Here is a 22,830-nt window from a genome sequence, read left to right as displayed (position 1 = left end):
GCAGATGATAGATAGAAACAAAAAGTGCAAAACCGAATGGTTAAAAACACAATGGCAGCCAGGACAGAAAGGTGAGTACAATAGGGGCAGAGAAAGCAAATAGTGGAATGGGCAGAATGGTGAGAACATGGTCTCTTCCCTGAGGTGGGCAGAAGGTGTCCTGGGAGGCAGGAAGTCTAGTCTTGCCCTGCCTGCCACTATTGTCATTGTCCATGGGATGTGTGGCCCTGGGAAGACTCTTCCTCTCTGGGCCTCAGTCTTCCTATCTGAAGATGGAGACACTAGTCCAAACGATCCCCAAGGGCCTGGCCCACTTGGGCAATCAATAGCCCCACAGACTCTGCCTGGTGGCCACAGAGTCAGGTCCTCTTCACCTCTCTGTAAATGGAGTCCCTGCCCTCTCCTGGGAAAGATCCTCCTGGAAATAGGTACTCCTCCCTTCCCATTCTCCTCCTCCCCAGATGCCATCCTCACCAGAGCCTCAGCTATCACTGCATTGGTCTTGGCTAACCACTTCCTCGACCCCAAACCCCCTTTCACTATAGCTTCTAAAATGTCACTCTCTTGCTTGCATGAACATGCATCTCTCTCTCTCCTCCACCCCCTCTCTCACCACCCAAACTCCCTTCTCCTGCCCCAGGACTAAGTCTCCTCTTCCTATCTTCCCAAAGGCTTCCTTGCCCTGGGCCAGGGAGATGCATACTTGGGAGTCTTCTAAAAGCTCAAGAGCTTCCCTACAGGCCAGAGTTTGACCCTCAAACTCTGCATGGCCCCGGCCCTCCTAGATTATGGTTGGAAGCTTCCTAGGACAGGTGCAGCCAAGATCAAAGCCTGGCAAGATGAGCAAGGCTAATCCCAAAGGAGCCAGAGTCATCCAGGGGCCCCTTGAGTTCCCTTCTGGGCACATCTTTTTTCCCTTCTACTAATCACCTTCTAATGTGCTGTAACTTCACTGTATCAGCACCATAATCAGCATATTTAATGTGTGTGTGTGTGTGTGTGTGTGTGTGTGCGCGCGCGCGCGCTTACTGTCTCCTTGCTAGAATTCAAGCAACTCAAGAACAGGGATTTTGGTTTTCTTCACTGCTGGATCTCCAGTACCTAGAATGATACCTGGCCCGTTGTAGGGCTCAAAAAACACGACTACATGGAAGGATTGGTACTCCACTGGAAATGCTAACCCACTGAGGTCCCTGAAGTTCCAACAGTCCATATGCAGAGCCCTCTCTGCCCCCCGAACCCAGAGTCCCCGTCCGTCACAGCATTTCTATTCCTAAGCATCCCCTCACTGATCACTTCTCCCAAAGCCTCAGCCTGTCCCTGATCCCCACGTGAGACTTGCACCCCCCAATCCTCGAGAGTCAGGTATTAGAGCTGCAGCCTCCATGGAGTCATCAGAGCACCTGGGACCATCCTCTGGTGAGACCTTAATCTGTCCTGAACTTATGAGGAAAGCCACTGCCCCAGCCATACAGGCTGAACCCAGCACACAGAGGAGGCCACCTGCGGGTGGCCCTGCGCCACAAGTACAGGTACACAATGTTCAGAAGAGGCCCCCTCTGTGAGGCCTGGAAGAGGGAAAAGAATGGAACCTCTAAGGGGGGGAGCCTCAGGGTGGGATCATTCCACCCCGAGGGAACAGCTGAGTCCTGGAGGCCCCTCTATATCCAGGGAGACAGACTCTTGTCAGACCTTTCCTTTTAATGTCCCAACTCTCAGGCCTGGGGGTGCAAGATCCAAGTACAGAGTCCAGGCCCCTTTGTAAAACTTTTATTTAGAAATCTTCCCAATATATCCTTATATATATACACACACATCATCACCACAAGGGTTTTGTCGCTAAAGAGTCACGCCCACAGTGTTGGCCTCCCGGCTGTACAAAGGTCAAGGTACCCGGAGCAGTTACTCCCCTTCTGCAGAAAAATGCAGAGACCAACACAACTCATCACGGTACAGTACAACATTGACGGAAAGTGCTGGGCCTGCCCACAGGGACAACGCGCTATGTACAGGGGCAAGGGCAAGCCTTTGGTGGGGGCCACGTACCATTGAAATCACAAGTACGAGACCAAACCAGCCCCAAAGGCCAAGATAGTTGTCAGCTGACTACAGATGCTGTGCCCTCTGTTGTTTTTGGAATAGGATAAAGGTTGTACCATCTTGCCGTTGCCACCACCAATAAAAGCATGTGAATTTTCCTGAAAAGATGTGAATCCCTCCGGTCATTACAATCATCTCTCTTCTCCACACTTTTTTTTTTCCTTTACATTCCTTCCCTTTGCAGAGATACAATTCTAGGAATGTTGCCATCTCTTTACAGGTGAGGCAGAGGAAGAAGAAGGGTATGCTGGGTGGGGCGGGGGGTGCGCAGTTGGACATGAAAATGAAAATTTTGGATCTTCTGTAGGTCTTGCAAAGACATGAAGCCTTACCATTCCCTACCCAGGCCAGTTTGGGGAAGCTGTATTACGTTTTACATATTCCGCCCGTGTCTTTTTCCATTCTTACTCCTGTGCTTCCCCTTGGAAGGAAACGAAAATGAGGTCAATCTGGAGAAATGTGGACAATCAGGATAATTCAGGCAAAAGTGGTTTGGAACCTAGATTGCTCAAATGCTATGCAGTCAGGCAGGCTGGCCCACTGCCCAGGCCCTGCACTCAGGGTGAGAAACCCCACTGCAGCAATGATACTGAGGGCAGAAGGGTTCTTTCTGGTTTCAAAATGCTACTTTCATGATTCCACTCAGTCTACACCACAGCCCTAGGAGACAGGCCAAACCAGGGTGTTTATGAGAAACTGACATTGAGAGAGGTAACTTATCCATATTGTCTGAGAGAGGAGGAAGCCAGAAGCTTGAGTTCCTGATAGAATGTGTGATCATCTCCTAAATCGTCTCCACTAATCCATACTGTGGCCACTTTTCACTCCCAAGTCAAATTACTCTGCCAGGAGGTAAATAGAGTCTTAGGACCTAGGACAGGGGCTCCATCTTTAGACAGATGGGATTCCTCACAGAAGCTTCCAAGTATTGGAAAGAAACCAATCCTAAGTTCACCAAAATAGGATGTTGGGGTCTTAAATGGATGGAGAATGGTACTATAAAGGTTACCATGTTCCCCTCTTACTCACAAACTGGACCCCACAACTTAAGAGGGGAGGGGAGGGAGCAGGGATCATGCCACCTGCATTCGGCTGTGCTCAAGGTCCTTCACCACAAGGGATTGTTTTCCCTCTAACCCCAAAGGCAGAGCCTGGTGGGAGATGGCTGCGGTGACTTGAGGGTACAATGACAGGTATATAGGACTTGGGTGGAGTTTGTTCCATGGGCTTGGAATGCATGTCACAGGCAGGCCTGGCCTTAAGAAAACCATGTCCCACCATCTGGATTGACACAAGAGATCAACAGGACAGTGGGTCCACTCTACAAAAAAATTCTTCACTTTACAAAAGGACTTGCAGTAGTAATTCTTTAAAAGATGAAGGATAAGGGTTTGATTTACAAAACTTTCATGTACAACTTTTGGAGGGGGACACTCTTATTGCAGTAAGCCAGCCTCCCATACACACCCTAGGTGACTGAAAGCTGTATAACCGAGGGGTGTTGAAGATTCTGCTAAGTGATTGTGCATATGTCTGGGTCTCAGCCAGGGCCTGGTCTCTGGTCTCTGGATTTCCCATGCCCCAGAAGGGGGCTGGCGCCTGGGTCCTATCAAGACCTAAAGATCCCACCAGTAACTGAAGTCAAGCAAAAATCCCAAATGCCAGAAATTCATAGGACAGGGTTTGTGCTCAATTGAGTTCAGAACACAGACCAGACCATCAGCAAGCAGACTTCCTGGGGATGAGAAGGTCCCTCTGAGTATCTGCGAGGACACACAGATGGGGCTGTGCATCCATTGTCAGCACAAGCACATGCCCATTGGCACACTGGCATTCGTTCACCGTACAAACAGTGATGCAGAGCTCAGAACACAGGCAGGAAGCTCTGAGACACCATCGGGATGTGAACCCACAGCCCTAAACAGCTCCTGCTCAACTCATTCTAATCACTTTCCCTCTCTCTGCCTTCACATGAGGCCCAACAGGGCATGCTCCCAGCTACAGACTCGGTCCCCACAGCCACAAGGATTAGGAAGGCAAGTCTCAGTGGGGAGAAAGCAGACTTTGATCCTGGGGCAAGAGTAAGGGCTACTGGGTTTTCTGACCCTCCGGCCCGGCTAGTCAAGAGCAGGCTGTCCACTGGCCATCTTCTTCAACCAGGCCCTGAAGAAGGCACCTCGAGGCTTGTGACTCTCTGCGGCAGCTGGCAAGCTGGGCGGACCAACATGGGCCTGGGTGAAGATGGGGCTCACCCAGAAATGGGCAGCTACCAGGTACCTACATATTTGGACGGGGTGGCCACACAAGCCACTCTAGCCAGCTTGGGAGGGGGCTGAAGGCAAGGCAGAGGCTGCTGGATGCCCCAGGGGAGAGCCGACAACCCCAAATCTCAGCAAAGACGGGGGGTCCCAAGCTCCAGGCCAAAAGCAGTGCCAGTTGAGCTCTTTACTTTAAAGTCTTAGGGATTTGGGGGAGGGGAAGACCGTGCCGTCTTCATAAAAAGTACCTACCACTTTGCTCCATTTTTCTGTTCTACCACTGAGTCAGGAAACAGGAAAGCCAGCCAGGGCAGTTAGGACTTCCCAAAGTTCAGACATCAAGGAAGGCTCGTCAAGTCCACTGCCCTGCTTCAGAGCTGCCCAATCCTCACCCCACCTGCCCCAAAGCCCACGGTCCCAGAAGCCTGAGGCTGCCCTCCTGGCCGGTCCTGAGTGGCCCCGGCCCCATCACCGAGGACCTGCTCCATCAGCGGCTGGCAGCATGGCAGGATGGAGGCTGCGGGCCGTGTGCTTGGGTGCCGGCTCTTCTGTGTAGCTGTCCGGGCTGGCGGCCCCATCCAGAGAGCTGCCACAGCTGGAGTTGGGGGAGAGCACGTCCTGCAGCAGGTCGTCTGCAGGTGCACCGCCCCCTCCCCCACCGCCTCCTCCACCAGCCCCCACCACGGGGTCCTTGCCAGGCTTGGCCCGTTGGGTACCCTCCTCCTCCTGGTCATTGAGCAGCTTGGCCAGGAAGTTGATGTACTTCATGGCCAAGCGGAGGATCTCATTCTTGCTGAGCTTCTTGTCTGGGGGATGTGTGGGGATCAGCTTGCGGAGCTCAGCAAAGGCCCCGTTCACATTCTGCTGCCGCCATCTTTCTCGGCTGTTGGTGAAGATGCGTCGCACGACTTTGGTGTGAGGACCTGGAGGTAGGGGGACAAGAGTTAAAACGGTGAAATGGAGGTGCCCCAAGGCACCTTCTCCTGTGGGGAAGAAGAGAAACCAGTCATTGGGAAACTGGGGAAACCCAGAACGCCTTCCCTTACCTTTTACTTAGAAAACTCCTATTCAGCTTGTAAAGCCCAGTTCATCTGTTTCCTCCTCTCTGAGGATTTCCCTCCACCCCTTGGGACAGACCTCACCAACCATCACGGCCCTCCAACCCCCTGATCTCCATTACTTTTGATCATTGCTGTATGTGTCTATGCTTGTTGCCCTGTCTGGGTTGTGAAACATTTGAGGACAGGGACCATTTGTCATCAATTAATTAATTAATTAATTCATTCATTCATTCATTGTGCCAAGAGGCCATACCACATTAGTCAGAAAGACAAACTCTGGAGCCAGACTTTCCGGGATGATTCCTGACTATTACTCACTAGAGAGTGACTGGGCAAGTTACTTAAACTCCCCGTGCTTTAGCTTCATCATCTGTAAAATGGAGATAATACTAGCAACTGAAGTCACAAGATTGTCATATGGATCTAACAACGAACACAGGATAAAGTCCTTAAGACAATACCTGCCTCAGGTAAAACATTCAATAAATGTCAGCTATTATCATCTAACCATCAGTTATTTACTAATAACCAGGCACCAAGGAACATGATGAACAAAACAGACAGGGTCCCTGCCCTCATGGAACTTCCATTTTAATGGTGATGACAGATGATGAACAAGTACAAACAAATAACAAATGAACAGGAAGCAGAATGTAATAAAATATGGAAAGGAGCCACTACATTTAGCTGAGGTGGTTGGGGATGGCATACTGGAGAAAAGTGACATCTAAAAGGTAAGAACTTAAGGCTAAACAAGAGCCAGCAGCCACAGGAAGGGAAGAGGGAATGCTATGGCAAAGGCCCTGAGCTGGAAAATGGCTGAAGCCAGCCTGGCTAATCAGTGTGCTTGTGATCAGAGTAGGCTGAATCCAGACCCCATAAGTCTCTGCAGTCAGGGTGGGGACTTTATACTAAGGGTGATGGAAAACCCAGAGCAGGGGTTTGGTAAATGTTTGCTAACTGATCATGCTGGCAGAAGGGGGAATGGCGTAGAGAGCACAGACAAGAGGGAAAAGGGCCCACCCACCCTTTGGGCTCTCTCCCCCAGGAGAGGAGTGGAGAGACAGCCACGCACAGGCACGGCCTGAGGCTCTGAGCAGGTGTCTGGGGGCTGCCTCAGTCTCTCCATGTCTACAATGCACTGATTACAGACTAGACCAATTTCAGACTGTATTCACGTACTAAGACTTGTGGAGCAGTAGCAGACACCAGCGTGCATGTATTGAGCACCTATGGTGTTCAAAGCACTGCACAAAATATCCAAGCCTGACCTGGGATGCCCAAAGCCAGAGAAAATAGAACAGGGCCCTGCAAGTGTTCCTGAGCTCCTGGGCTGAGGTGACCGCTTCCCTCCCCAACACTGAGGCACACAGCCAAGCTCCCAGCAGTCATCAGGAAGCTCTGTGCACTGAAGGAACTCCCAGACCTGGGATATTTGTTTGCCCTCTTTGATGACCCCTAGAACCAGACCTCAGAATGGGGAAACTTGAGTAGGGGAGACGAGGAGAGGAAGGGTCAAGGCATCACCTAAGACCCACTGCTCATTCCACTGAGACTGAGGCTGGGACAGCTCATCCATGCCAGCACTTCCAGCTTCATCATCTGTCTCTCTTACATGCATGTGCACACACACACACACACACACACACGTATACACACATGCACACATACACACACACGATATTCTCTCAGAGCAGATCATTCACTCCCTGCCCACTGTGCCTCTGAAAGCTGTCTTTCTAAACCCCAACAAGCCCCAGCCCAATGCACTCTTTGCCAAAGGCGAGACCCAAGCTGGGAAAAACAGCACTGTGCTGGCAGTCCTACCCTGGGCTGCTGCGGAGGAAATAACTCCATGTTCTTTGGCCTCCAGGCCAGACAGAGGGGTGTCCCTCAGCTGTGACATAGAGAAGACCGTCTCTGCTCCATGGTAATGCTGACTGATCTTTAGGGAGCTCCTAGGTGAGGAGGGGCATTATAAGTGCTGTCACAGCTACAGCTAGACAGAACTCCAGAAGGAGCACCTACCCTGAGCCAGGCCCTAAAAACACTTTACCCCATTGTACTCTTTCAGCAATCTGTAAGGAAGCAATTACTCTCCCCACTTCACAAATGAGGAAACTGTGAGCCAGAAAAGTTCAGCAGTAGGAATCCACATCAAGTCCTGACTTTACACCTCGAATTAGTTCCACTTCTTTGGACTCTTTCTGGTTATGCCTTTGACTTCCAAGTCTCATGGACAGATTCTGCACCCCACACACATACCCTCCTCTCACCTCCATTTCTGCCTATTCCTCGCTGGCACCTTCCCAGAGAACCTCCCACCTCTCCACACCCTCCTCTTCCCCCAGTCTGTCCATCCCTCTGCACCCTCTGACTCTCCGTGGCCAGGTACTGAGTAGGTGCTTAGTAAACGTTAGTGACATTTATGAGTAATGGTTTCCCTATACGTCTGTGCTCCCCCCAAATCCTCACCCTCTTGCCCCTCTCCTCCTTCCTCTCTTTTAAGCCTGATTCTCACTGCTTCTGCCCTCTGCAGAAAATGCCTCTTCCCTGGGGAACTTCGGGACTGGTTCTGCCTATTTCCTGTTTGGTATACCCACCTCCCCTCTCTAACCTAACAGCATTGACACGTCATCACCCTTCCCTCTTGGACCTATACCCCATATCCCAGGCTGATCAGGTCTTATGAGGCCTGTTCCTCGTCCAGACTCTAGGCCCCCTCCCCTCCAGAACACCACAGAGGACTCCTCTCCAGAGGCTCCAGCTCAATACATATCCTTCTTACTGGCTCCTTGAATAAACCCAGTGTGGCTTCAAGGCCTCAGGTGCCCTTCCTACTGGAGCCCCAGGCCCCAGCCAGGCTGAAGCACTGGAGGCTCCAGGGATTGGCTCCAAGTCCTGGGCTCTGGAAGAGCCTGCTCTCCTGCCCCCTGGTGTTGGGTCCCATCTACTGCATCAGATCAACACTGGGGAGAGGGAGGGGATACTCCAAATTTCCCATTCATCCAACCCCTTCCCCCAAGTTAAGTGCCAAAGATTACTCGGGTAGTTCACTGTAGTAGTGCCAAGGACCTTCTCGGGGAATCTAGGATGTCAGGAAGGGAACTCTAGTTCTCAGTTCTGGGTGTGGAACGGAGACGAGATGGCCCCACAATATAGGATCCTGGGACAAGGCCCTTAAATGTGCAATTCCAGGCAGGGAGCAGACTCCAGACTCCAAAAAGGACTTGGGAGCTGCACGAAATCCCTGAGGGGCAGCGCTTAGAGGCAGGGAGCACCACGTGTTCTGCCCTCCGCCTGCGATTCTTGCCAGGGGTTGGAACGGAGCTACAGTGGGAACTACAACTGACTCCAGGGGTTTGGGCTAAATGCCTCAGTGTGTCCTCACACCACTTCCCTCTTCCCAGGACCATGAGGGTGGCCCCCAGCCCCGCCCATGTCTTCCCCTAGTCCCAGGTCTAGTTGCAGGGTGAGGACTCGGCAGACTCGGGTTCCAAGGCAGCCAACCCAGCTATGTGAGACACTCATGGAGTAGTGCCCAAGGATCCCACCTTCAAGGGGCTCTAAGGAGCATGAGGGATGACACAAAGGTGGAAGCAGGTAGACTCACCATCAGTAATCTCCATCTCATAAGGGGAGGGCCTCCTCTTCACTCGGTTGTTGGTGGCGAACATAGGGAAGGCATCTGGCTCCCCAAAGAACCCACTGTGGGAGGGAGCAGGCAGATCACAAGATCACACGTAGGTGGAGGGGAGAAAGCCTCCTCAGCGATCCTCCCCACGTGTTCTTGAGCCTCCCACCACCCTTGGGAAAACAAGGGGGCTCCTGCTCCCTTCACACCTGAGATGGGAATAGAAGGAGCATCACACACACACACCCAAACACACTCACAGAATGCTCCCACCCTCTCTCCCCGGTGAGACAAGCAAGGGGAGGAGGGACCACACTCCCACACACCCCCCCCACACACAAATGATAAGTGAACACATGGAACAAATGCAATAATGAACACACACGCAACTCACAGGCAGGCATACTCCCCTTCCCGATACAAGCACAGGATCCCCAGACACCTCCCCTCCCAAACAGGTACTCATACAGGCAGATGTGGCCTTCATACCTTGTGTGCTGTGCAACTCTAGCCCCTCACAAGGCACACCATCCCTTTCCCCCCAGGTCGCCCCACCTTCATCGGGGGTCCCATGGGGGCCGCCGACATTCAACAGAAAGGAAACCTTGACTCACCACTGTTTACATGCCCCTCCCCATCACCCACTCTGTGCTTTCCATGGCTTCTTTCTCGGGGTCTCCCACAGACTCAATAACTGGCCCACATTATCAACCCCTGCCTCATCTTCCTGTCTGCGCGCCACCTCTACCTCTATCTCCCCGCCATCTCAGTGGCCCCAGCAGGAAAATGGACACCCTCACACCGAGAGGGGTATACACCGCGTCCCCCCCCCCCCACCGCCGCCCTGCCCAGCCCGGCCGAGGAGCAGAGGGGCTCAGGAGGGGCTCAGGAGGAGAGGGAGGGATCCACTCCCCAGATGCGCCCTGGAGCAGTTTCCGAAGAGGGAACCCTCTTGCAACGACCATCAGCTCCGTATCTCTTACCTGTCCACTGAGGGCTGCAGTTTCCAGAAGAATCTCACAGCGGAGCGCATTCAGACACATTCTTGCCCGGTACTCACACTCCAGCAGCTCCCTTTGGGCCACTCGCCACCACGCACGCACACACTACCAACACCCAGCACGGCCAGCGCGCTTCCACTCACTGCGGGCCACAGGCCTGCACGCCCGAAGGCGTGGACCCCTCGCGGGCTCACGCACACCCACGCAGGCCGCACACGCACGGGGCACGCCACCCCCGGCCCCGCGCACACGCACACTCCCACAAAGGGCTCCCGTGTGCTCGCAAACGGGCTCCAGCGAGCAGACTTTTCCGCCCTCGGGTCTACTACTCCCTTCCCTTCCTGCGCTCCCGCCGCTAAGCGCGGTCGCTCCGAGGGGCATAAGGGGCGCCCCGGCAGGATGCTTCCCGGGGTGCCGCCCGCCCACCCCGTCCCCTCCCGCCGCGGCCCTGACCTGCCGAGCGAGGCCAGCGGCTGGCTGAGGCTGTAGAGCAGCGCGCGGCCGGGGGCGGCGGGGGCCGCCAGCGCGGGTGGGCTCAGCTGCACCATGCGGCCGTCGCCGGGCAGCTCCGCGGGGGCCGAGGCGGGCGCGGGCCCCGGAGGTCTGCACAGCTCGGTGGTGGGCACCCGATGGCGCGCTTCGGCCGCTGCCGCCGCGTCGCGGCCCTTTAAGTCCCGCGCGGCGCCGCCCCCACCGGCGGGGCCGCCCCCCGGACCGCCGCGCGCGCCCAGCTCGATGACCGGGGGCTCCGCGGGGGCCGCGCGGCTCGTCTCCTTGGCGACGCCGTTCAGCAGGACCAGGTGCGGAGGGGCCATGCGGGCCTCGGCCGCGTCCCGTCCCTCTAGCGGGGGGTCACTGCGGGCCGCCTCGCTCGGCGGCCGCTCCGTCATCCTGCGGGCAGACAGACAGACAAGCGGACGCCCGCTCTGACAATCGCCCCCAGCCCACCGAGGGGTGGGTGAAGGGGGTGCAGGGCTCAGAGAAATTCTCGCACCGAGACGTGGGAAGAGGCGGACCAACTTAGCGCCACGTGGACACACGCCCTCCCCCGGGGCCTGAAGGCCCAGCGGGGGGCTGGGGCAGGAGGGAGAAAGTGGGGGGGGGGGGGCTCTGGTTTGGGAGAAGGGAGAGGGGCCTGGGAGACACAGAGACTGAAGAGATGGAAAAACACGACAGGCATTGGAGGAAAAGGAATACAGCCAGCAAAAGAAAACAGAAGGGGGAAAAGGAAGGAAATGTAGAAAGAGGCGAGAAAGAAATACCATCTTGTCCCCCTGCTCAGGCCGCAAGGGAAGAGGAGGGAACAAATCCCCTGACCATGTTCTTCCCGCCCCCCTTTTGGTTTTGGCGGGGAAACTGTGGAGCGGAGGTGGGGTGCTTTTCCAACCACCCTCAGCAATACCCGCCCCCAGCCTGCCGCCCGCACACGAACGTCCAGAAACCTGGGAGGGGTGCAAGTAGGGAATTCAGGGAATGGAGGCTACCGGGCCTGGGGTCCACTGTGCCACAGCTGGCAGCGCTTCTTGCTCTCCTTTCAACACATATGCACCCCCCTGCAGGGGTTGTCTGTCTGTAGTAAGCAAATACACCGTGTATTCTGGGCAGCTGCTGGAAACCCCGGTGGCCCTTTACTCCCACCAAGACCAGAGATGAGACACTGAGAAGGAAGAAAATGATCCTAGCCCTACCTCCCGCACACTCCGCCTCCTTCTGCCTAGCTGGACTCAAGTGAGGTGAGGTCTGGAAGGGAGGCTTGGCTGAAGGGCTATGGAGCCTCAGCATTCAGAATGCTCCTGAGGCCACCGGGGTCTAGGCTCCCATCTGTGAGCGGGAAGAGGTATCATGAAGGCCCTTGAACTCTTCCATCCCCCTCCCCTGCCGTGGTGTTGTCCTCTGGGAAATGGGGGCAATACCTCATTTATGCATTTAAAAGCACCTGCAAATGCTCAAGTAAACATTATCCGGACCATCCAGGGGAATGCCTTGCCCAAGGTCACATGAACCTATTGGCCACAGAGCCACAGAGCGGGACCAGAACTTCTATCTCACTCTGTCTGAGCTATCCTCCTGTGTACCCCCTCCCATGTATATCCCTGGGGCTGAGGACACTCCTTCTCTTCTCCACAACCATACACCAGGGTGACCACAGAGGCTCCACTCCCCACTAACACTGACTGGGGGCCTTCCACCGCCCTGCTTCAATGCCAATAGAGCCAGGCTCCCGAAAGAATGAAAACCAAAAAACCATGAGACCCTGGGTCTGCAGTTTGGGGATGCTTGTGAGTTCTTTTAATAAAATACATATATAATCAACCCAACAGGCTTCATAAGATGTCCAAAAGAAGATTTCTGCTCTCTGAATTAGACGGTTGGGATATTTTATAGCAGAAAATACACAAAAATCCAATTCAGCCCCAACCAGAGGGCATCTAATCACTCGCGGCAGCCATTCTGCCACTGCATCGCTCCGGACAAGAGTTGGCCTGGGAAATATCCTCCAGCTCCAGAAGAGAGACCCGACCTTCTGAAACCTCTTCGGGGCTCAGCAAAATTGCCACCAGACACACAAGCTGATGGAGAATTGTCATTCAGATTGCACTTCTGCACTGGGTCTGCCAGCTCCAGGGGCTCACCCCGGAGACAACAGAATTCCCCAAGACCTGGTGTACATGAGCTGCAAAGGCAGTGGGTTCACAAGGCTTCATTGGAAATGAGTTTACAATTATGGCGGAAACAATAGATCTGTATCCACAGAATGGGACTGCCAAGACACTGCAGCCACTAGAAATGCACCAGAGGTATACCAGTCTGGTGTTCCTGGTTCCCCTGCAGCAGTGAAATGCACCAGTAATATACCATCCTGTGGCAAAATACACAACCCCCAAGGTGCTGGTTCCCTACCTTACTGTCCCCACACACCGTTGTGTGCCCAGTGACACGTGCTTCAGCCCCAGCTTCTAACCAGAGTAACCAACGGTGCACACTGCAATCACCAGACTGAGTTCAAGCTCTCCTTATGGCACATTTATACCCTCTGATTAATTCTGAGGCTTCATGTAGGCGCAGGTCCCCAAGGGGCAAGAGGAGCACATATTCCAGATGAGTTGACTCTGGCCCCAAATGCCCTCCCCAGAGGCCTATAAATATCTGTATCTCGGAGGCTCCCCGTGAGAAACCTTTGATTGGCCCCCAGGGTCTGTGGCCGACCTCTCCCCGCCCATCCCTGGACCTTAGGAAAACCCGGCAGGCTGTTCTGCAACCAGGATCACCCATGCCAAGGGTCCATGCTCCAGAAGCCAACAGCGGACTCATAAGCACCTCTGGTTGTAGCAGACTAACCCCAATCACTTGGCTTTGGTTAAGATTACTGAAAGGAAAGCCCGAGTGATTTTTACTTTGTTCATTTGTTTTTATTTGGGGAAGACAAAGAATTGGGGAGAAGCTTTTGAACAGAATCGCACTAGACTATTTTGACCATTACAACTCCTCTGTCTTTGTGCGGCCCAGAACCAGCTCGCAGCCCCCAACACCGGATCCTCATCTCCTGTTGCCAGATGGCCGCAACGTTTCCGTTCGAGTCTGAACAAGGCACGGATCCCAGGAGCTCCTGGGGGGCAGCAACGGGGTCTCGGCAGCTCCCAATTCCGGGCAGGGAAAATTTCTCATGTGAAAACAGCCTCCGCTGGTACCTGGGGTAAGAGCTAGCTTCCTGCCCTTCATATTGCACCCACACCCGAACGAACCCCCGGGGGAGCCCCAAGCCTGCGCTGCATTCGCGAGAACAGAACCACATTCCCTGCTACTACCAGAGTGGAGGAGTGTTCCAGCGCCGCTCCACTCTAGGCCTCAGGCCCCGGTCAAGGCCCACCGGAGTTGGGACTGCACTAGCCAGGATGGCTGGGCCTTCTTCCTGCCAGCGGCCCAGGCACACGCAGCCTGCGCCACCCAGAAATAGCTGCCCCAGAGTTAGGAGCCTTGTGAAGCAAGCACAGGACCAGGACTGATGGGAGCGGCCTGGGGGGCTAAGTCCAGCTAGGTGTTTTACCCAGGATTGAAAAAAGAAAGGGTCCCGCTAGAAACCACAGAGGCACGGATCCCGGATTCCCAGCTCTGGGCTCGTCCTCCCCTCACCCAATCGGAGACCGGACTGGCCTCTGTCCTGAGCCTCCCCCACCCCAGGCCGGAACCCAAGGTCTTCCTGGACACTGTTGCCACCGATAACTGTTCCCCCAAAACTCACCTGGGGCATATTTAGAGAGACAGGCCCCTCTGAATAGGATCTCCACTCCGCCGGAGAGGGGCGGGAGCCAAGGTCCAAGTTGTGGACTGGGGTCTTTGCTTTCCCCGTCTCTCTCGCTGAGAGACCAGCAGTTAGGCCACGGTGTGGTCCTGGGCAGTCTGCCGCGCCCAAAGCGAGTTTCCAGGAAAGATGGGGGTGGAGAGAAAGAGGGAGGGCGAGAGGGAGGGAGAGAGAGAAATGGGGGTCAATGGCTGGGAATTATCTCATGTCCTCGGCCGACCAGCCCAGGGAATTGCAAACAGCTTTCTGCCCCCAACTTGCAGGTGCTTGAAGCCTCCCCCCAACCCCCCTTTAAAAAGAACCCTACACCTGACCAATCAGGAATAACTATTTACTCCAACAACAAAAAAAAACGAACTCTCCACAGACTGCCAGAACATTTTCGGGCCCTCCAACTGGGATGTCTGGTTCAGTGCGGCCAGCTGAGTTTGTTTTCTAAGCACTGACGTGTCTATGCGGTTGGCTGGCTTGGGAACCCGGGTCAGGCCCAAGCAGCAGCCACAACGCCTAGCACGGGTGGGTGGGAAATGTGTGTTGGAAAAGGGGATTCCAGTCTTCAGACCCTGATCTGTGGGGCAGAATCTCCAAGGGCCCCATTCTCTCCATGTCCACCTCTAGCCCAAAACGAAACCAGAACCCAATTCCAAAAGCTACTTTCTCAGAGAAATGGAGTCAGAACAGCAATGATCCAAGAGAATGGGGGAGGGGAGGGAGAGATATCTTGATCTATCTAGGTCCCCTCTTTTCTTCCTATTGAGAAAGAAAGAAAGAAAGAAAGAAAGAAAGAAAGAAAGAAAGAAAGAAAGGAAGGAAGAGACACAGGCAGCCCCCGTCTTCCTTTCAACCATCCCCACACAATGATTTTCAATTTTTCAGTGTTCAGACTAGCAGAGTAAAGGAGAATTCTAGTAATTCCTTGCAGCAATAAACAAGGCAAAGGGAGGAAGGATAAACACAAATCCAATACTGCTTCCCAGGGTGTAGTGTAGTGAGATTTAGGCTGCTTTTTTTTTTTTTCCTCCAAAGGGTTTTAATTTGTTTTGCCTAAATTGTCCAGTTTATGATTACACATCGAAGCCTTGGATTAATTCCAAAGGACTCTTTTTTTACCCCAGCTTTGGTAGAAATACAGGAATAATTCTTCCCTGCAGTTTCAGTCCAATGCGGGAGATTTTCTTTCTCCTCTTCTAATCGAAATGGGGGGAGGGGTGGGAAGAAGGGAGAATTCACTCATTCCCGTATCTTAGGTTGGGTTAATTTTTGCTTTATGACAGAGTCTGTGTGTCCGTCCCTCTCTCCATTTTCTCTCCCAACCCCAAGCTCAGCAACTTAAAAAATAGAGCGGGGGGGGGGGGGGGAACGGCGCTGCTTTGTTATCGCTCCAAAGAAGCTAAAAGGGACAAGCCGCTTCGCTTCTGAACGATTACTTTAATTAAAAAGGATGATGATGACGATGAGGATGATGGCGACGACATCAGTAACCATAATAACTGGCAAAACAAAATCCATTTTTTCGCAGCGAGGGCAGCACTAACCCATCCCTCCACAAAGCCTGGCCGGGGTCACCGACGCGACGTGTACCTGACCCACGCGGCAATGTCGTTCACCCGGGGAGGGGATGGGAAAGTGTTCTTTGGAGATTATCCCGAGGGTCCCCACCCAAGGCGCGAAACCTGGAGAATGCGCCCATTGTCTTTTCCAGGCCTCTCCCGCAGACCCCGGCGGAGGTACCCGCGAAACTGACCAGAAATGGATGAAGCCTGGGTGCGGCGGAAACTGAAGCCGGCGGCTACCGGCTTGAAGGCGCGGGCCTTGGCGAACGCTGCTCAGCTCCGAGCCTGAAGAACCCCCCACTCTAACAAACCCCTCGAACACCGGGGAACAGGCTGGCCTCTGGACAGAGCAGACGCCGACCGGGCTCCGTCTGCCCATCCAAGCCGACACTGGCTTCCGAATACATCATAATTTGGAATAAAATGTGAAATCCCTCTCCCCGCCCCCTTGCCGCCTCCTCAACTTGCGGCCCCATCTCCTGCTCGCCCTCCCCTCCACCCCCCAGCGATTTGCAAATGCACTTCTAAAGGACACAAGCACACAACCCAGTATGGACAGGACCACACACGGTCCAGCCCCACAGAAGGGAAGCAAAGTAAACACAACCCAACACTGCCCCGCAAGTCGACATGGTCGGGCCCGCACATTGTCCAATGCGCCACAACGAAATCAGTCCAACGCAATCGCTCACGGACAGACACCTAAGGTAGTCAGGATCACACACGCCCGACACAACGAAACCACCCAAACACAATCGCCAAGGCCACACAACCCAACACCCAGAGGCAGACCCGTGTCGAGAAAGCCAACGAGCATAACTGTATACAACGATGAAAACGCAGAAGGGCTTGAAGAATCCAAATCAACAACCCAAAGGGAGCGGACACCATCACCCTCGGACACACAGCCCATCGCCTGGGAAGACCACACTCGGAAGAAGTCAGCATTGCCGACGGCTCACACACGCACTCACAATCCCACCGCATGCACACAACCACCAAGAAGAAATGAAAACCAACCACCGCCTCGCGCATTTCTGTATATTGCGTAAGGAAAAAGGGGAAGGAAGGAAGAGAGTCTCCGTGGCGGGAGGGGCGGCGGCGGCGAGCGGAGGGCGTCCGTGGAAAATGCCCCCCATCGAAAGAAACCCAGGGAAAAGGAGCGAAGACCTCTTCTGCGAGCGGGGGGAAAGGGAGAGAGGAACTGACGGGGAATTCCGCGGGAGGCCGTAGGTTGCCTCCCACTAGAAAAAGGCCAGAATGCTCACGTTTTGCCGCTACGGGGGGACGCGTGTGGCCATTTTGAGGCCTGGTCCTCAGTGCGGAGGCCCACCCCCGCCCCCCGTCGCGGTCCCCCGCCCGCGCGCCCAGGCTCCTCCAGCGACGCGCGCTAATCCCCGCTCACGTTCTGGGCCTCGTTAGCATGGGCCGAGGCGCGCCGGGGCCGTGTGCGCCGCCGAGATAAGGCAGTGCCGCGGGTCCGCTCGCCCCCGATAAGCGCCTCGGCCATTATGGGCCAAATGATTCATTTTAATTTGGCAATTTCACCGGAGGGAGCGGGGACTGGTTGCGCGGCGCTGGGACCGGCTCCGGAATGCGCCACGGAGAGAGTTGGGCGCGCGGTCTAGGACTCGGCGAGTCCAGCCCCATTTCTGATCCCGAAGCCTCTGGGGAACCGGGCTCCCCGCAACCTCAGTCCCACGGCCTTCGAGACACCTTTCTTCAGCGACTCTCATCCCAGCACCCCGTCCCTACCTCCGACACCAAAACCATCACTCCCAACCCTTCCCCGGCATCCATTCTTTCTCCAGTGTCCTAGACACCCGGATTTCAATGGGCAGTTCCTCATCCCAGGAAGCTCCCAGCACCACCACCCCCCACCCCCACCCCCCCCGCCCCGGCCTCCCACCCCCTTCAGCCCTGGCTCCTTTCTGCTCTAAAATGGAGCTTGCTTGCCTCCCGTGGCATAGACTGAGCTCACAGCCGGGGGCTCTGTGGAGGCAGAATTGCTGTCAACGGAGCGATTTAAACGTCCATTCTGCTTGAGTTCCAGGCTGAGCCCAGAGCCCGGGAACATCCCATCCCTCATAATATTTTAAACAGTTCAATCCTGCTACTGAAGCGCCGTTCTAAGCACTCTACACATACAAATTCCTTTCGTTCTCATAAACAATGCTGGTGCTATTACCATCCTCCATTTAGAGATGAAGAAACTGTGGCACAGAGAGTAAAAGAAACTTGGCCAATGTTACACATCTGGTGAGTGGTGGAGCCTGGGTTTGAAGTTCATTTGGCACCAGTGTCCACCTGGAGCCCAGCAGATGACGAAAAGCAGCCAGAGCCTAGGCTGGGATGACAGATCTGGGTTCAACTCATTGCAGGGACCAAGATCTTAGTGTGGGGTAGAAGTCTGAGTTCAGCGAGGAGTGGTGGCTGGGGCTCAGCTCATGGAGGGCATCTGGTTTCATTCTTTTATGGTGGAGGGGAAAGCCCAGGTTTAAATCTTGCAAGTCGCTTGGCTCCGAACCTCTGTTTCCTCTTCTGTAAAATGGGGAGATAATACCTACCTCCCAGATTTGTTGTGAGAATTAAATGACCTTTAAAAGGTAGTTGTGAGAACAGTAATCTATGGAACCCTCACAGCCCAGAGCCCAGGATGACATCATATGCACTTGCATGGCAGTTCTGGTTATTGTTACAGACAAGGAAATTAAGGCACGGAGAGATGTGACTTGGCCAAAGCTCACAGTGAACCCAGGAAAAGCTGAGACCCAAACTCAAGTACCTAGTTCCCAGTCCACAGGTTTACCCACCATGCCAGGATGCTTGGTCCTCCCAGTAGCTCTGCTTTGGAGCTTCTTTTGCAGCCTGAAAACTGGGGAAATCCCTTCATCTGGTCCCGGACTGAGTCCCAGTCAAGGACAGTGCCCAGAGTCTGGTCACAGTCTGAGTACTGGCCCCTCCTTGCCATCAAGATGACTCTCTGTGAAGATAGGGTCAATTCAGTGTAGGCTGTGGCCTCTATCCCTCCTGTGCTCTCTGGTGGAAGTCAGGGCACCCTGTGCATACAGGTAACTTTTACAGAATCTCCTGAGAGAAGGACCATCCAAGTTCTGCGAAAAATAATTTAATTCTTGGACATGTCACAAGGCATCCCCTGGCCCAGCCATTCCAGCCTTCCACAGGGACCCTGAGGAGAGGCTTCTGGGGTCTATTAGGCCCGATCTCTTGCTCTCTCCCCATGGCTCCAGCCCTGCCTCACCCACTATTATCACACTGAATCCCCCCTTGTGCCTCAGCTACTGCTGCTCCTTCTGCCTTATTGGCCTTCTCTTGTCTCCTCGCCTTTCTCACGATTCAGCCTTTTGGCCACTTCCTCCCTGAAGCCTCCCTGCAACGGGGCTGGATTTCATCTCTCCTCCTCTGGTCCCCATTGCCTTTGCTTGACTGCATCACTTAACTGAAAGCGGGGGACTCCTGTAATTCTGAGTTCCAGAAGTCAGTTCGCTTCTCTGAGCCCCTGCAAATAGGTGCTGGCCATTCCCCTATCAGAAAGCCCCGCCAGGGAATGCTCCCCCGGGAAAATGATGCCTGGACGGAGAACTGACAGTGAGATCTGAGGGTGGGTAGAAGAGTGAACATTGAGAGCCTTCTGCGTGGGCCAAGGGCTGAAGCGGAAGAAGGGCTTTAGTTTCATGCAAGGAACAGAAAAGAGTCCAGTGTGGCTGGAACAAGCCTGTGGCCAATTTAAAGGATTTAGGAGGAGAAACATTTTGTTTATTTGGTTCTGGGGGAGGGGGTGCATAGTGTCCTAAAAAGGATCAGATCTGCATTTCTAGAAAGCTCTTTGGCTGCAAGGTGACGAAGGGGTGTGTGTGTGTGGGGGGGGGGAGGTAAGAAGTGGGAAGACCAGTTCTGACACCAAGGCAGTGGTCCAGTGGGAGGGTGGACTAGGGTGCCGAGGAAGAGATGACAAGAGGCAGATGAAGACGACCTGTATTTAGGATACAAAACTGGGTTTGTACCCATAGGGTTTGGGGGATGAGAGGGAAGCAGAAATCCAGGGCCCCTCTGGGTTTCTGGCTCTCCTTGGCTCAGACGGTGGTGTTATTCCTGGAGATGCGGGCCTGGAGGCCAGGGAGCATGGGGAGAGATTCTGCATTTGGTTTCGAATTTCTTGAGTTTAGGTGTGCGGGGCAGCTACAAGCTGTCGGATTCTCCTACCGGGCATTAAATGACCCCGCTAGGCTGTAGGGAAGGAACACAGGCGGCAAGGCTTTCGTTAACCCTTGGGCAGAAGAGTGTGCCCAGGTATCCGTGGCAGGGCGCGGAGGTGACGCTCACCACCGCCTCTGTTCGCAAAGCTCGCAAAGCTCGAGATTCTGACAGTCTGGCAGCCATCGCGGACCTGCCCCAACCCCCGCCCCCAACACCCCCGCCTGAAGCGAGGGGGTGGGGGGGCTCGTGACGTCTACACCCTCCTCCCCTGCCCTGTTTCCGACGGTCGGTGGAAAAACGGAAACTGCGCACTGAGCAGGGCGCCGCCTGAAATAGCATCTGGTGCCTGTCGGTCAGCGCTGTCCGAGCGTCCAGGAGCGAGTGACGCGGCCCGCGGCCCCGCCAGGAAATGCCACCCCTCCTCCGCGTGCCTGGAGCAGGGGCCTCGGGCGGGCAGGAAACCCACAGCGCCCGGGGTTGGGGTGGGGAGCGGGGTAGGGTGGAGGGGAGGTTGGGACCCAGACAGGTCAGTCTGGAGTCTGGTCCTGGAAGGGAGCGTCCTGGAGAGAACAGCCTCGCCAGGTTTGGGGCCTGAGGCTGCGGTGGTCGCCTGAGGCTGCGGTGGCCACTCTCCGACCTGTCCCCTGCCTCCACCCCTACCCCTACCAAAGGCTGGGCTCTTCCTAACCCCCAAATTTGAGGTCTTAATTTTTTCAAGCGTTTCAGCCCACTCTGCCTCTGGGTACTAGCCGATCTCTGAGCTTTCTCCCCTGAGCTTGTCCTCTGGAGGAGTGCAGGGTGTGTGCGCTCTGGTGGACAGCCAGGTTTACTTTCAGTGCATTTATGTGGAGGCACAATGTGCCAGGTACTGCCCTAAGCACTTCATAAGTATTAATTCAGTTAATCTTTCCAACAACCCAGTGAAGTCGGGGCTGCCCTCATCTGCATTTTGCAGGTAAGCAACTGAGGCACAGAAAGGTTGAGCAACTTTGTGGAGAACACCCCGCTGGTAAGTGGTAGAGCCAGAATCCGGGCCCAGGGCAGTCAGGCTCCAGGCTGTGCGGCTTCCAAGGGCAGTCCTGAGTTCCCATCCCTGCTCTCTCACTTGTCAGTAGTAGCTTTGTAGGAAAGTGTCTCAGTCTCTGTGCTCCACTTTCCTCATCTGTAGAAGAGGGGGTGATTGTTGTCCATACATCATAGTGTTCTCATCACAGGGTTATTTGTAATGGTAAAAACTCCGGGGGCGCCAGGGTGGCTCAGTCGGTTAAGGGTCTGACTTCGGCTCAGGTCTTGATCTCACGGTTCATGAGTTCGAGCCCCCGTGGAATCGGGCTCTGTGCTGACAGCTCAGAGCCTGAAACCTGCTTCTGATTCCGTGTCTCCCTCTGTCTCTCTGCCCTTCCCCCACTCATGCTCTCTCTCTCTCTCTCTCTCTCTCTCTCTCTGTCTCTCAAAAATAAATAAATAAATAAACACTAAACAAATTTAAAAATAAAACCAAACTCCGACTTGAGGAGGTGACATCGTTTCCCCCCTCCACTTCCATGGGACCGCTGTCCCCATTTTGGCCTCCATTCCCTGCCCTGAAAGAACCCGCCCCCTGCCCATAGGTGGGGCTGAGAGAGAATTCCAAGCTGAAGGGTGGGGAGCACCATCTGTATGCTACCCAAGCCCAGCGCGGACACCACAGCTCCCACGGACGGAAAGGGCTTCACCCCAGAATTCCGCTTCTCGGAGTGGGCCGTCAGCACCACCTGGGAACTCATTAGAAACGCCAAGTCCCAAGCCCTGGGCCTGATGCATCAGAAACTCCGGGAGTGAGGCCCAGAAGCCTGCATGTCCACAGGATGTCCAGGGGATTCTGATGTTCACCAAACCCTGAGAAACTCTGCTCTAGTTTTACTGCTGTCCTCTGCAGCAAGGCCTACCCACCATAAAATAGTTGAATCTGTTAAGAAAGCACCGCGCTTCCTAGTGCTTTGAAGCCATGTCCCTGTCCCTGCCCCATGCTTCTGACAGGAGCATGCGGAAGACCAAGGCTGCTCCCCAGACCTGGAATGGTTAGTGCCTAAACTCTTCTGTCCTCACGAGGGAGCCGTCCCGCCAGCTCTGCCCTCAGTGGTCGTGCTCCCAGAGCTGTCAGAAAAGGAGAGGCACGGGTGCTGCGCCCAGCCCTCTAGGCAGCGAACGAACAGTTGCTGGTGGTCACTCAGACGGGCTCTGGGCCTTGGGTACACATAAATACTTGTGGGCAGGACCGCTAGACCGCTGAAGGGGGCTCTATGTCCTGAGCACCTTCTGCGTACGCCTGCACAGCTCCCTGTGTCTGCCTCTTCTCTGCCATGACACCCTCTACAATAACCCTGCCAGGCTGCTAGTGTGACCCCAGCTTTCAAGATGAGGAAACCGGCTCAGCTCTCCCGAGGTCACTCGGCTGGTCTGCAGCCACGTTGCCTTGGGCCCAATGTCCTCTTCATGCCTGCTGGCTGTGATGACGCATTTGCTACATTGAGAGAACTTCAAAATTGTGGACACTTTGGATGGCACTGTGATATGTCCCGACGTAAATCCCTTGTGACCCTAAAAAATAAAAACAAATAGCCAAAAACTCATGAAGAGGTGCTCAAGTTTACATTAGGGAAATGTGAATTCAAACTGCAATGAGATACCTGTGACACACTGACTAAAATGGCTAAAATTTAAAA

General features: G+C 54.5%; 1 protein-coding gene across 20 annotated transcripts; it reads right to left on the bottom strand.

Annotated features, from left to right (window-relative positions):
* Nucleotides 1–1,755: 1,755 nt before the first annotated feature.
* Nucleotides 1,756–17,315, bottom strand: TAL1 (TAL bHLH transcription factor 1, erythroid differentiation factor). 20 transcript variants are annotated; one of them, XM_058717492.1, is made up of 7 exons: nt 16,099–16,875; nt 14,295–14,452; nt 12,956–14,028; nt 10,508–10,945; nt 9,033–9,127; nt 5,075–5,281; nt 1,756–4,953 (listed from the first exon to the last, which is right to left on the bottom strand). In XM_058717492.1, exons 4-7 carry the CDS (start codon nt 10,942–10,944, stop codon nt 4,730–4,732), a joined length of 963 nt encoding a protein of 320 aa, XP_058573475.1. In that variant the 5' UTR covers nt 10,945; nt 12,956–14,028; nt 14,295–14,452; nt 16,099–16,875; the 3' UTR covers nt 1,756–4,729. The 20 variants fall into 20 exon arrangements, with proteins under 20 accessions (XP_058573475.1, XP_058573467.1, XP_058573465.1 ...); XM_058717484.1 differs by having other exon boundaries at nt 1,756–5,281; nt 12,956–13,689; nt 13,858–14,028; XM_058717482.1 differs by having other exon boundaries at nt 1,756–5,281; nt 12,956–13,743; nt 13,861–14,028.
* Nucleotides 17,316–22,830: the final 5,515 nt, after the last annotated feature.

Source organism: Neofelis nebulosa, chromosome 2, assembly GCF_028018385.1.
Source record: "Neofelis nebulosa isolate mNeoNeb1 chromosome 2, mNeoNeb1.pri, whole genome shotgun sequence".
Classification (NCBI taxonomy): domain Eukaryota; kingdom Metazoa; phylum Chordata; class Mammalia; order Carnivora; family Felidae; genus Neofelis; species Neofelis nebulosa.
Note: the sequence above shows the minus strand (reverse complement) of the source record. Positions and strands in the feature narration are given on the sequence as shown.

Bases quoted from the DNA above. Each gene is read 5' to 3' on its own strand.
- TAL1 (XM_058717474.1), bottom strand. From the start codon at position 10,944: ATGACGGAGCGGCCGCCGAGCGAGGCGGCCCGCAGTGACCCCCCGCTA. The intron at 9,128-10,507 runs GTCAGGGCCGCG...TCCCTCCCACAG, and splicing joins CCGCTGGCCTCGCTCGGCAG to TGGGTTCTTTGGGGAGCCAG. The intron at 5,282-9,032 runs GTGAGTCTACCT...CCCTACCTCCAG, and splicing joins TGAGATGGAGATTACTGATG to GTCCTCACACCAAAGTCGTG.